Below are 14,267 nucleotides of genomic sequence, written 5' to 3'. Positions count from 1 at the left end.
CTTCTTTGATTTGTGTGTGTCCTTTACTGATTGATTTGTGTGTGTCCTTTACTGATGCATTAAACAAGATCTTGAAGTAGATATAATCATTCCTGTATTTTCAAGTAGTGTGATTACAAACGATATTGTGCAACATCTGTATCAAATCTATTGTGATATAAAAAAAAGAGCTGTGGTTTTTACAAGTGATAGATTGAAGTATGATGTTCACCATCTTAATTGATAGAAAAGCTACATTTTAGTTAAGGGTGAATGAAAAATCAAGTGTAATTTTCCCCATCCAAATCCATGGACCTATTACATTTATCCATAGGTCCCTTGGAAGAAATCTGTGGGCTCCAGATCAAAGCCCCTGTTTTAAAGTCTGTCCTCCTGGTCCCTCCCTGGTGGCACGATGGATTTTATAAAGCACAGCACTACGAAGCTATCTGCAGCCACTGCAGCACGAGTTCAATCCCCGGCCAGGGAGCTGACCCACATGACACAGCAGACCGCTCCTGTCCTGCCCTGCTCCCCTCAGCAGTGTATTTGTCAGTCTGCCTGTTCTTCTCCCCACTCTGTCTCTGGTGAATTCTCTTAGCCCCATACATCTGGCCTGTGCCCCAGTTCTGTACGCATACATAAATAAATCATTTTTTAAATAAATAAATTGTCCTCCTTGCTATCTCCCTGTCTTCCTTTCATGTCTCAGTTTTAAGGTTCCTCAAATATTGGTTAATGCCAGTTGTATCTAAAGATATAATACACAGTGTGTTTTTTAATTAAAATTTTACAGAGGTGGGTCTCTCCCTGGTGGCACAGGGGCTAAAGATATAGTGCGATCAAGCTATCACCAGTCACTGCAGCACGAGTTGATCCCTGGCCAAGGAGGTCAACATGGCACAGCAGACCCCTCCTGACCTGCCCTCTGCTCCCCTCAGTGGTGCACTTCAGTCAATCTGCCTGTTCTGCTCCTCACTCTGTATCTGGTGAATCCTCTCATCCCTACCCTCAACACTGGCTTGTATCCCAGTTCTTATGTGCATATATAAATATTTTTAAATAAATAAAAATTTACAGTGGTAATATTGGTTTATAACTGCAATGTGTTTTTCACTCTCACGGCCCAGATCCACTGTCTTCACCAAATTCATCAATGATGCCCCAAATGCAGAGGACTCTGTTCCATCCACACATTATTCTACCTTGCTGCCGTTCCAGGTGTCAGATCATTTCCGCCTTGGAGTTTTCTCCTTCCTAGGCGTCTATAGTATTCTTTATGACTGTGCCTTCAACTGCAGATAAAAACAGAATCCAAATCAAATAGCTTACACCATAAGGAAAAACACATCCCATATTTTTGGAGATCCAGAGATGAGGCAGCTCCAGGACCTATTCATCTGATGGCAGCAGCGTTGGGTGGGGACCCAGGGTCTCCCACCTTCCGGCTCTACCACCCTCTGCTGCTGGTGTGTCTCCAAGACACTCTTGGCAGAGAAAGGACACCAGTAGCTGAAGCAGCTCCAGAGGCGAGACCCAAACAACACGCAGCTGAAGAAGCAAGTGCACTTCCTCCTAAATAAATGACGGTTTTACCCAGCTGGGAGGCCTTTTCCAGAAGCCTCCAGAGTCTTCTCTCACATCTCATTGACCTGAATTGTGGCCTACGTCCTTTCTTCAGTCAGCCTCTGACAGGGGAGACTGTGATAACCATAATTGCCTGGATTAATCAGGATTTATTGCTGAACCACTTGAGGGAAAAGTGGAATGCAGAACAAAATCAGCTCTGCCAGGAGCAGAGAAGGTGAGGAATCAAAACTCAAGACATAGACTAGCTTTTCTGCTTGCTCCTTCATATTTCTTTGCAACAGTCTTCCTTTCTACCCCTTCAATGGTGTTTTCTCTCAGGTTCTATTCCATACTCCATCCAATCTAGGGCCCTCCCATACCACAAATTCCTCCCGGTGGCCCTACTCACGCTGTGGGTTTACCTGCCACTTGGGTATGACTGGATCTTGACCTCAACCTTGACCCTCAACTCTAGACCTGTGTATCTCTGCCTCTGAGACTGCAGCCTCCATCTAGAGACCCCTGAGATCTCTCAAGTTCAACCAAGGTGGACTTGTTCTTCCACAATTCCCCACATCTCAGTAAATGCCCGAGGTCCCAAGACTGGAATCCGCTGACCCAGACCCTTCCTCTACACCATCACCACTGCATGGTTGGCCATCTTGAATGCTGGGAGTCTCCCCGTGCAGTCTCCAGAGTCTTCGTCCTTGGGCAGGTACCTCATTTCAGGCCTGGCTGGTAACCTTGCCTCTTACTCAATTAAGCAACTAGCCCACCTAACTCACTAAGGCCAGAGGGGTCGTTCGAAAATGTAAATCTGATTCTATCCTACAATCTGGTCCCAGATCCTTCCATGGCTTCTTTTTCTGCAAGGCTCATCCAGGTCTGGTTCCTGCTGACTCCCCAATTTACTCTAGGCATGATGCCTTTGCTTGCATCTCACTTTGTTGTGTTTCACAGATTCTGCTCTTTTTACAAACTGAAGGTCTGTGACAAGTCTGCGTGGAGCCAATCTATTGTGCCATTTCTCAACAATGCAGATGAAGGGTAACACATTTTAGAAGAAAGTTTTGTGGGGTTTGTTTGCGTAGAAGAACTGGGGTGTAAGTTAGAGGTATGAGGCATGAGAGGATTCACCAGAGACAGAGTGGGGCGCAGAACAGACAGGTTTACTTAAATATGCTGCTGAGGGGAGCAGTGGGTGAAACAGAAGAGGTCTGTCCTGCCATATGGGTCAGCTCCCTGGCTGGCCAGGGATCAAACTAGTGCTGCAGTGGCTGGCAGTAGCTTGATAGCACTGGGTCTTTAACCCCTGCACCACCAGGGGGGCCAGAAAGAATGATAAATGATCCACAAACTGAATAACTTTCAGGGTTCTTTTTCTTACTACTTGAGAAAACAGTACAGAAGGAAATGACTTGTTCTGTTCCATTTTATAGCCAAAGTGTGAACTTAGAATAACTCCCTTTGTATAAAAAGCTTCAGCTCTGTGCCTTTAATGTCATGTCAGCTTCATTTTTTTTTTAAATTAAATGTGTTTCTTTTCTTACATCATTATTAAGCTTTGGACAGCATTTGATTTCTCCTCTCAGGTGTGGCCTCCACAGCATGCCCTCCACCACAGCACCCGGGATCTCTCACCATAGACCCCTGTGCTCCCCTGATCCCTGCTGTGGGTCTCAGATCTATAGTCGGCTGGCAAGTTTTGTCTTTTTCCCGTCAGCTTCATTTTTGAACATTAAACTCTCTGGGGTCACAGGATCCCAGTCTCAAGATCATAATCTGATCTAACACTCTTCCTCCCAGCTCCTGAGACCTTGTTCTCTCCCTCCTTAACCTCCCCAGTATATCTCTGCTCCTATTAAACTGCAGGCCAGGAATAAAGGTGCGGCTGAAATAATGTCTTACTCAACCTGAAATGTTGATGAAGGCTGAGGACAGTTAACAAACTTTTTAGTTTACAAATATGACATTTACAATCAGAAGCAGACCAAGGTCTCAGAGACAGAGTGCCACACTCCACCACAAGTCACAGGCTGGACTGGTGAACATGAGTGGACCAACTTCAAGTCAACATTCTTCAGTAACTTTCTTAAGAGGCTGGATCTGAAACCTATGAAAAGAACCAGGAGCCCGGGCCCTCCCTGGTGGCGCAGCGGGTTAAAGCACAGCACTGAGAAGCTAAAGCCACTTCCGCATGAGTTCGATTCTGGAGGAGACCACATGGCGAGGCAGACCTCTCCTGACCCGCCCGCTGCTCCTCAGCAGTGTAGCTGCTCCCCTCAGCAGTGTACTTCGTCGATCTGCCTGTTCTGCTCCCCACTCTGTCTCTGGTGAAGACTCTCGCTGCCCCTGAACCTCTGGCCTGTACCCCCAGTTCTGTATGTACGAATAAATAAATCTTAAAAAAAAAAAAAAAAAAAAAAGAACCAGGAGCCCAGGCCCTCTGCGCAACCTGAATAGAAATTAGATATAAGCTTTCATAAGATCATGAAAAATATTTGTTTTTTAATTTTTTATTTAAAACAACCACTTATTTCGTCTTCACCCTGAATAAGCTCTTTTTACCTGTTAGCAACCGCCAAGCTACACTTCAGTTCTGATTGCATCTAGTGCTGATAATCACAGCAGCTAGTAGATGTTGAATGTTGACTGTGAGTCAAGCATGATGATGAGTTCCTGCATTATCTCACTTAACCAATAGGTATTAGTCCTCAGCAGAAATGGAAAGCATAGCCTGCTAATAAGAGGATTATGTTTAGGATTTATGTTCATCTCTGCTAATGTACATAAGCATCTCAATTTCCAGCTCATTTCTAGAGTCTGGGAGGAGCCTCAAGCTTGTTTAAAAAAAAAAAAAAAAAAAGACTTAGAGGAAATTTACACCACAATGTCTCCAACCTAGAGAAACTCACACGTTCTAACCTGCTTGCCCATAAACTGTTTTCCCCCCTTCTGGAAAACTAGAAGGAGAAGCTAGGCACTGTTATTAATCATAAGAAAAGGGCTGAAATTAAATCCTCGAGTTTCACAAGTGTTCATAAACCGCTTACAGCTTATTATTTTAAAGGAGGCAAACCACCCTTGCCGACTCACAGGGAGGGAGGCCTGGCAAGTTACTCCCATGTCTGAAGCCGTCCTTCACGCAGGCCGCTCCGGGAGGATGCTGGCAAGGCCTCTGAAGACAGCCAGCCCTGAAGGAGCGGTTCCGTCGGGGGAGGGGCGCCGGGAGGCTAACTCGAAGGACCGACCCCACCCTTAAACTTCAGAAGGCCTGCCAAACCCTCCCTGAAAGGGCAAGGCTACCGGTCCTCCCCGGGGACCCTGGTGCAGTTCCGAAGGCCCGGCAGGGGCTGGGGCAGGCGGGAGGAGGCGGGCTGGGAGGCTTCTGTGGGCTGACGGGGAAACTGAGCCCAGGGCGGGAGAGGGCGGGCATGGGGCGAGTCCGGGCCTTCAAAAGAAGCTCAGAGGATTCCTGGCTGCCAGGTCTGGAAGGAGGCCGAGTTCTCTTAAAAATGAGAGAGCGAGGGTGAGAACAAAACAAAGGGGAAAAAAACCTCGTCTGAGCCTGACTGTAGGCGGTGATTTAGCTAGTGCCTCTGCTGCGGCTCCCAAAGAAAGTCCGCCAGACAGGGACAGACAGACAGCCCAAAGGAGCTGAAGAGCAGCCAGAAGTCCTCTTGTGTCCTAGGGGAGGTTTGGAATGTTGGGGGCTGTGGGGGAGGTGGAGACTGTACCGACTCTTTGATAATTGGTTGGGAGACAATTGGCCATCCATATGGAAAAGATAAAGTAGATTTCTATCTTAAGGCAGGCCTCTAAATAAGTTCCAGATGAACTGAAGACCTACAGGGAACAAGTAAGACGACTAAGGGGCTTTTGGAAGAAAACACAAGGAAAGGTTCTTTAACTCGGTATAAAATGTGCAAAACACAGAGGGAAAATGGGCAGCTGGCTGCATAAAAATTAAAATCATCTGTATGTGCAAAATGTAAAGACAAACCATCGACCCCGAGACAATATTTGCAAACCACACAACCTAGCAAAAAAAAAAATCATAGGCTATCTTAAAATGAGTAAGAATCCAACAGAAAAATGGGCAAAGGATATGAACAGGCAATTCTGAAAAGTCAGTAACAAGAACATCGAATCAACCTCACTTGACATCATATCTGGGAATTACCACTGATAGATGCAGGCCTCCCTGGAGTACACAGATGTTAGGTAGTGGTAACTCAAATGGGACTGAGTGTAGAAAAAGGAGAATTCTACTGCTGGTAAGAGTGTGCATTGCTATAACTATCTAGCAGAAAATATTTGAAACTTAATAATGTTGAAGCATCATATAGCCCTGGTAGTGGCCATCAAGTCCTGTACTCAGAAGTAACAGGGCATAAGTAAAAACTATCTAATTCCCTCCATGTAGAAATGTAATAAACTGGTTGTATTCATCCAACGGAATACTATAAAGCAGTTTGAAGAAATGAAGTAAATATTCTCATGGCTGGGCCTCCCTAGTGGCCCACAGGGTTAAAATGCAGCACCAAGAAGCTATCAGCAGCCACTGCCTGCAGCACAAGCTCCATCCCCAGCCAGGGAGCTGACCCACATGGCTCAGCAGACCTCTCCTATCTTCCCCACTGCCCCGCTCAGCAGTATATTTCAGTACATCTGCCTGTTTTGCTCCCCACTCAATCTCTATTAAATCCTCTGGCTCCCTGCACCTTTGTCTTATACTTCAGTCCTTGTATGCATAAATAAATCCTTTTTAAAAAATCTTCATGGCTACATCACAAAATACATGCTTATAATAGATACATCACTCTATCTTAGGGTGAAAAATCAGGTTGCAAAAGTATATTATACTCGGAAGCATTTATATAAAGCTTCAAACAAAAAATGCATAACCATCCTTAAAATACAAAAACCATCCTTGTATGTTAAATCTTTGCAATTTAAAATAGAAACCTTTTCACACTCAATATGACTTTAAAAAAAAACAGCAACAAGTGTTGGAGGGTGTAGAGGAGTTGAAACCTTTGTGTGTGGCTGATGGGAACGTAAATGGTGTGGCTGCTGTGGGAAATGGTACAGCAACTCCTCAAAATACTAAACATAGAATTACCATATATTCCCACAAAGAATTGAAAGCACTCATGTCCATAACAGCAGTTATTTGGTGATTCACAGTCATCAAAAGGTGAAACAGCTCCAGTGTCCACCCACAGATGACTGGATAAACACAAAATAATTATACACAGACAGTGAAATATTAAACAGCTTTCAAAAGGAGAGATTTTGGCATGTGATACAACACGAAGGAACTTTGAGGACATTAAGCCAAATGAAATAAGCCAGACCCAAAAAGGACAATAGGGATGATGCCATTTACATAGACTAGGACCTGGAGTAGTCAAATGCAGAGATGGAAAGAATGATGAAGGGGGTGATAGTGGGGGTTAATGTTGAATAGCTACATTTTATGGAAACATTCTGGAGAAGAACAGTGGCTGCAGAACAATACGTATGTATGTACTTTATGCTACAGAATCGTACACTTTAAAACACGGGCTAAAATGGCTTCGTAAGGTACATTTTGTTAAAAAAGGGAAATTTAAAAGAAGGCTGGCCTGATGCAGCCCCTCTATCTTGCGGAGGGAGCGGGGCTGCGCACCTGTCTGTACCACCGACTCTGGACACCGGAGCCGCGGCTTCCCCGCCCTCCTCCACCCGGGGGTCGCCAGCCTGCCCCCACCCCAGCGAGTCTCACTGCGCAGGCGCGGAGCTGGACTCGGGTGGGCAGAAGGGGCGTGGCTTCACTCTGCGCCTGTGCGGAATTCCAGCTGCAACTGCTGTGCGGGGGTGGGGGAGTTGGGGGGGCAATGATGCCCAGTTTGGGCGCCCCGGCTCCCCCGCAGAAGGGAGGCCCGCACTGCACAGGCGCAGACCGAGCGCCCGCGTCAAAAGACGGAGGGAGCTCGCGCTCCCCGCGTCCTGCGCACCCGGCTGCTGGGCATCGGTCTCTGCGGTGACTTCCCCCAGGCGCAGGCTGGCGGGTCCACGTCTGAAGAGCGATGCCCCGGGAGATCATCACCCTGCAGCTGGGCCAGTGCGGCAACCAGAGTGAGCAAGCGAAGCCGGGCCCCGCTAGTCTCCGGTTCTGCCCCTCCGGTGCTTGGCATCCTCTATCCTCCCCCTTCCCCGTCCAAGACTTCCCGGCCCCACTGCGCATGATGAGCCGAGCCCCAGAGCCCCAGAGCGAGAGCCGCTCTCCCAGCCCTGGGCTGTGACAGCTTCCAGACCCAGGCGTCTTGGCTTCAGCCTCTGAGTGTGACAACTCTGAACCCAACCCTGAGCTCCTGAGGCCTTAAGGCTCTAGCAGACCCAGGCGTCTCTCCCCATCCCCCAGTTGGGTTCGAGTTCTGGAAACAACTGTGCGCCGAGCATGGTATCAGCCCCGAGGGCATCGTGGAGGAGTTCGCCACCGAGGGCACTGACCGCAAGGACGTCTTTTTCTACCAGGTGCCCCCCAGCGACTTGGCCGGGGCCGGCAGTGGCCCGGCGCCCTAAAGGAGGGGCAGCGAGCGGCCTGGGTCTGGGAACCGCTCTGGACAGAAGGGCCTGGGCAGCTGCTTGAGGGCGGAGGGCAGGCAGGAGCCAGAGCTGGGAGGACAGGGCACCGGGCAGGCCCCTGCTGATGGGGTGCCCTCTGGACTCCCCTGGCAGGCAGACGATGAGCACTACATCCCCAGGGCGGTGCTGCTGGACCTGGAGCCGCGGGTGATCCACTCCATCCTCAACTCCCCCTATGCCAAGCTCTACAACCCAGAGAACATCTACCTGTCTGAGCACGGAGGAGGAGCTGGCAACAACTGGGCCAGCGGGTTCTCCCAGGTATCTAGGTGGCCATCCCAGAGACTCTTGGTGTTCCCTTCCTGGGGCAAGGAAGGCACAAGCAGCCTGAGGATTTCACCAGACCTGAATGACAGTTAAAAAGAGACAGAGGGGTACTCTGAGGAGAGGCACAGCTAGGGAGAGGTTTATGCAAACTTTGTGCAAATCATTCTGCATAGTGCCATTTCTGAGCTGAGGGCCACAGCTGAGGCTCTGCAGGGCTTGTGGGGGAAGGTGGCAGCAATGGCCCAGGTTAGATTTCTTGGTGCTATAAGGAGATGTTTTCCAGAAAATCTGGGCTCTCTCTCCCCATGTCTCTAAAAGGGTGAGAAAATCCATGAAGACATCTTTGACATCATAGACCGAGAAGCAGATGGAAGTGACAGCCTAGAGGTGAGGGGAGGGGAAGCATGCTAGGGAAAGGTTGGGAGATGGCCTGAACAGGCGGTGTGTGGGGCAACTACATTCAAAACCCATTTAGTGCGCATGTTGTGAGACAGTCCTTGTCCTCAAGGAGGTGCTGGTCTGATGGCATCAGCTCCTTAGGCATGAGTTTCCTGCCCTGGAAGAGAGGAAGCCTTGAGCCATGAGTGTTGGAGTGGGGAATGGAACAAGCCTGCAGCCTGTCCCCCCACCCCCATCCTTGAAGACTGTCTCTCTGTTCTTCCCATGCAGGGCTTTGTGCTATGCCACTCCATTGCTGGGGGGACAGGTTCTGGCTTGGGGTCCTACCTTCTAGAGCGACTGAATGACAGGTAAGCCTCTGCTGGGGAGAGGCAGTAGCCCTGGTTCCTGGGTAATAGCCATCCTTTTCTTCACTTTTCCTTTGGTCTAGAAGGCCTGCCCCTACCCCTTTGAGTCATAGAGAAGAAGGAATCCTGGCCATCCAGGGAACATCTTGGAAGCAATGCTCCTGGAAGGGGCTTTGCCTAGGGAGAGGGGGGGTGAGGGTTGGGGGGAGGTCTAGAGATTTTGAAGCTTTAGGGTCCTAAGCCCTGAAGAGTCACTTCTGCCTTTACCACTTTTATATATGAGCTTGGTAACTCTGGAAAGAAATGTCCCCTGTTGTCCCTAGAAGAGACAGAGATGGGAAGTAATGGGGGCTCTTGAATCACTGTGGCCCCTTCCCCCTTTTCTCCCTCCTCACCCCCAGGTACCCCAAGAAGCTGGTGCAGACCTACTCAGTGTTTCCCAACCAGGACGAGATGAGCGATGTGGTGGTCCAGCCCTACAACTCACTGCTCACGCTCAAGAGGCTGACCCAGAATGCAGACTGTGTGGTGAGCACAGGAGACAGCAGTGGGGGGCTTCGGTCTGCCTCCCCAAACCAGCGAGACACGCCTATCCCGCCCTTCCCAGCCCCTGTCCAGAGGTCAAAGTTCCAACAAGCCATACCTGGTGGCCCAAGTTACTTGCAGTCCCCGAAATGTATTGTCCACTCATGGATCCCGACTTAGCCTACTTAATGCCCACTCACGCTTCAAGGGTCACTTTCTTAGCAGAGCCTCTGACCACCCAGTCAAGGGCAAATTCCTTTGTGCATATTTCAGTCAGTAACTATTATTTTCTCTTGTTTTATATTTAACGTTGCGGGGAGACCGTGCCAGCGGTACTCTCCATGGGATCTCCAGGGCCAGGGCAGCGCATGGCACATGGGGGCACTCAAATATTTGGTTATTGCACTGGATGGTAGAAATGTGTCTCCTGAAGCCCCAGAGACAACATTTTAATACTTTCCATCTAAATTAACAAACCTGCTTCCAACTTGGGCATTTAGAGAGAGGCTGAGGTTAATATCTTATTTCTCTGCCCCCTTTCTCTTCAAAAAGATCCCATGACCCTCTGCTGTCCCCCAGGTGGTGCTGGACAACACAGCCCTGAACAGGATCGCCACAGACCGCCTGCACATCCAGAACCCCTCCTTCTCCCAGATCAACCAGCTGGTGAGCCCCACACCTGCACTCTCAGGGACTTGAGGCTCTCCTTGCTCCCCGTTCTGGGGAAGGGTGGCCCCCCCAGGCCAAGCCCACAACAGGGCGCCGTGTCCCTAGGTGTCCACCATCATGTCGGCCAGCACCACCACCCTGCGCTACCCCGGCTACATGAACAACGACCTCATCGGCCTCATCGCCTCGCTCATTCCCACCCCTCGCCTGCACTTCCTCATGACCGGCTACACGCCCCTCACCACGGACCAGTCGGTGAGAGCAGCCCCCAGCGGTCGGCCTTGCCTGGGCTGCCCCTGAGCCCCGCGGCCGACCCGGCCTCTCCCCTCCCTGCAGCCCCAGGAGCTGCCCTGGCTCCCTGGGGCCTGGGCTCTGTGGGGCCTGCTTAGGCTCCTGTCAAGGGCCTGAGTTCTCTGGGCTGGGGAGGGCTAAGGCTCCTGGACCTACAGCAGAGGCCCAAAGGGACCTCACCCTGGGTCTGAGGGGGGACAGGTGTGGCCTCCACTCTGCACTGTGCCCTGAGTGCCAGCCTGACCCCTGCGGCCCGCCGTCCCCTCAGGTGGCCAGCGTGAGGAAGACCACGGTCCTGGATGTCATGAGGCGGCTGTTGCAACCCAAGAACGTGATGGTGTCCACGGGCCGGGACCGGCAGACCAACCACTGCTACATCGCCATCCTCAACATCATCCAGGGCGAGGTGGACCCCACCCAGGTAGGTGAGGCCCCTTCGTTCCACCCCGCCCCCGCAGGGGTAGAGGAGAGGCTACCACCACCACGCGTGTGCCCACCCAGGTCCACAAGAGCCTGCAGAGGATCCGGGAAAGGAAGTTGGCCAACTTCATCCCCTGGGGCCCAGCCAGCATCCAGGTGGCCCTGTCCAGGAAGTCTCCCTACCTGCCCTCGGCCCACCGGGTCAGCGGGCTCATGATGGCCAACCACACCAGCATCTCCTCGGTGAGGCTAGTCTCCCGGTTTCTGTGGCTCCGGCCACCTTCAGCGTCCTCCCCATCCTGTTCTTCCTGTCCCCACCAACCTCTTGCCCTCAACTGGCCCCATCCTGGAGATTCCCCTTTCTTTCAGCTATTCGAGAGCTCCTGCCAACAGTACGACAAGCTGCGGAAGCGGGAGGCCTTCCTGGAGCAGTTCCGCAAGGAAGACATCTTCAAGGAGAACTTCGACGAGCTGGACAGGTCCAGGGAGGTTGTGCAGGAGCTCATCGACGAGTACCACGCGGCCACGCGGCCGGACTACATCTCCTGGGGCACTCAGGAGCAGTGACTGTCTCCCCGCTGCTCCCCTGGCCAGTGAGAGCAGCCCCCTCCAGCCTGGTCCCTTGACCCAAGCTGCCTTTGGCCTTTCTAGGTTCATTGCCAACCGAGGAACTGGTCCTGCTTCCTCCCTTCCATGCTCCTCGAGATGCTTGTTGAACTCTAATAAAGTAATGAAGCTTGGTTGTGCATATAGTCAGCACTTGGTCTGCGGATATCGGGGATGAGGGAATTTTCATGAACCTAGTTCCCTGCTCTAAGTTTCTCACCACGAAATCCAGGTTACGTTGTGTTCCCGGTTTCCACTGTACCCCTTGCTGAGAGCCAGGCTGTTTTACTGGCATCTGCCATGCTCTCCAGACTTCCGAGAATTACTGAGCTCTGCTATCTCGGTATCCAGCTCCTTTCCAGTGGGTCAGTTTTGCCCCAGCCTCCTGACTCAGGGCAGCGGCTGTGGGAGAGACTGCAGGAGGGCCTGCTGCACCCTGAGCAGGCTGGAAGCCAGGGTGCCTGCCTCCAAGCACCCAAAGCCATCAGAGCTTCAGGACTCAACCCAATTCAAGACAATCTGATAAGCAGGAAGAGAACTCAAAAGCAGGGCTGAGCCCACCCTGTGCAGATTTCTAGGGTCTGAATCCTGCTGCAAGCTTTTCTCCACTCTAGAGCAAAGCAGCAGGCGCACTAAACATGTACCCAGCCAAGACCCAGAGGTGAATACCAGGGTAGGACCCGGGCAGTGCCAGTCTGGATGACTCATTGCCCTCTGGCTTCAGGGACGCCAGGTGGCCACCCCATGCCACACAATGGAGAAGGGCGGGTAATTGCCAGCTTCAAAATGACCCTCTTGCCTGCCCCACCCACCACCCATGGCAGCATACAGGCCAGGAGGAGGTTAAATCCAGAAGGTCAAGGAGGGTGGAGCCCTGTGGTGTCCAGACTCCCCACTGTGCTGGTAAAAGCCCTGAGTGTGGGCGTCCCCAGGGGTGGAGCCCTGAGCCATGGGGCTCCAACTTGTCGCACTGACAACACTCCCACAGGAAGGGTTTGTGTAAATAAGGATTTTTTTGCTTCTCTTCTACAAATAAATTAAGAAACAAGCTAGAAAACTGTCTGCATCCATTGCAGGCCTTGGGTATGGGGTGTGCCCTGTCCCTGCAGGGCCAAAAGAGTCCATAGTTCCCTCAAATCTCAGAGCAGTTTGGGTCCAGGCTGGAGGCAGGAGGGAGGTCGTGACCTCTTGGCAGGCTCAGTCCTGCAGCTGCTCCAAGCAGCCAGACTGTCCCTGGGGCTCGTCCAGGCCCGAATGCTGGCTGGGAGGGGAGGTGTCTGGCAGGTCTTGGCATGGAGAAGAGCTGCTGCGAGGCCTCTCAGGAGAGAGGTTGGCCAAGTAGGCATTCACCAGCTGCATGATCTCTTCCACCTAAGAGAGGGCAGAGGTCAGAGTGCAACAGGGGCCAGCAGGCTCTCTTCTCTGTCTAATCCTCCACCCAGTTGAGTCCTTGGGTTCCAGCTTCATACCAAGGCCTGGCATGAGCTGCCCCTTCCACCTTTCCGGCCTCACACCACTCTCTGCCCACTCACTCTGTGCCAGTTACATGGCTTCTTCTGCTTCTCCAATAAGCCAACTTCATTCTTCTCTCAGGCCCTGGAGCGAGTAATTCTCTCTGCCTACAATGCTGTTCCCGCAAGTCTTCCGTGGCAAGCTTGTGTCACCTTCCTGACCATCCTCCCTAGCCACACGGCCCCTCTCATCATTCTCACTACCCTTTCTGTTCTTTGTGGCATTCATCACTGTCTTCACTGGTCTGAGTCCGTGGTGGTGTCTGACAGCCCAACTCTATGTGAGCCTCCTGAGCTTATCTTTGATCACTGCTGTCCACACTGTGCTTTTAATAAATGTTTCTTGACATCCCTTCCTCCTTCCACAGCCCCTCCCCACTCACCTGGGGACTCTGCAGGAGGAGCTGGCTCTCTCCCACCCTCAGTTCCAGGGTGTGAGGGCCCATTAGCTGGCAGGCGGCCACATGGCCATAGTTGACACTGTGGATGGGCTCTGTCTCACCGGGTCTGGAGAGGGACATGGCCTTGGCTCCCAGGCCCAGGCATAGCTTCTGTGGAGCGCCCCCACCATGCTCCTGGGAGAGACAGCCAGTCAGCGCAGGAGGAGGGGACCCTGCGGCATTGTTTTTGGTGGTGGTGGTGGGGAGATGGCTGTGATCACTGGGCTCCTATCCCCGCTGTGATCCACAGTGCGTGTGTGGAGGGGTCAAGGCTCCTCAGAGATGCTGGCCCGAGGGCTGATGCTCAGCTGTGCGGGGTGTGGGGAGTGAAGTGACCCACGACAGAGGCCTGTGGCTCTGGGGCAAAGGTGCGGGGCTTGGGCCGCGAGAGTCCCCCTCTCCCTTCTCCCCCTCACCGTGCTCAGCTCCAGAACGTCATACCGAGCAGCGCCGAACCCTGGACACTGCGCCGCGAGAGCCAGATAGGCAGCCATGGCCTCGGCTCGGCCCATGCCGCGTAGCCTTTTCCAGCCGCCCAGCACGGCAGCAGCGGTGCCGGCGCCACCTCCTGCCTCGCGGACCACGCTGCCAGCGGTGCGTCCGGGCCCCCC

General features: G+C 52.1%; 2 protein-coding genes across 2 annotated transcripts in view; one reads left to right on the top strand and one right to left on the bottom strand.

The window, feature by feature from the left end:
• Nucleotides 1–7,622: 7,622 nt before the first annotated feature.
• On the top strand, nt 7,623–11,847 carry TUBG2 (tubulin, gamma 2). Its single transcript, XM_004684149.2, has 11 exons — nt 7,623–7,671; nt 7,958–8,070; nt 8,275–8,442; nt 8,767–8,835; nt 9,118–9,197; nt 9,596–9,722; nt 10,299–10,385; nt 10,494–10,643; nt 10,948–11,100; nt 11,181–11,342; nt 11,469–11,847. The coding sequence occupies exons 1-11, from the start codon at nt 7,623–7,625 to the stop codon at nt 11,664–11,666; spliced, it is 1,356 nt and encodes a 451-aa protein (XP_004684206.1). The 3' UTR covers nt 11,667–11,847.
• An 852-nt stretch (nt 11,848–12,699) lies between these two features.
• Nucleotides 12,700–14,267, bottom strand: part of PLEKHH3 (pleckstrin homology domain containing, family H (with MyTH4 domain) member 3) — an 8,388-nt gene continuing 6,820 nt past the window's right edge. The window contains exons 11-13 of the mRNA XM_012726033.1: nt 14,073–14,263; nt 13,600–13,791; nt 12,700–13,076 (exon numbers count right to left, since the gene is read on the bottom strand). Coding sequence (XP_012581487.1) covers nt 12,903–13,076; nt 13,600–13,791; nt 14,073–14,263 — 557 coding nt within the window. The 3' untranslated portion in view covers nt 12,700–12,902. The remainder of the gene's footprint in view (nt 13,077–13,599; nt 13,792–14,072; nt 14,264–14,267) is intronic.

This window comes from Condylura cristata, unplaced genomic scaffold (assembly GCF_000260355.1).
Source record: "Condylura cristata isolate star-nosed mole 26May11 unplaced genomic scaffold, ConCri1.0 scaffold00017, whole genome shotgun sequence".
Classification (NCBI taxonomy): domain Eukaryota; kingdom Metazoa; phylum Chordata; class Mammalia; order Eulipotyphla; family Talpidae; genus Condylura; species Condylura cristata.
This window is presented reverse-complemented; position numbering and strand designations above follow the sequence as displayed.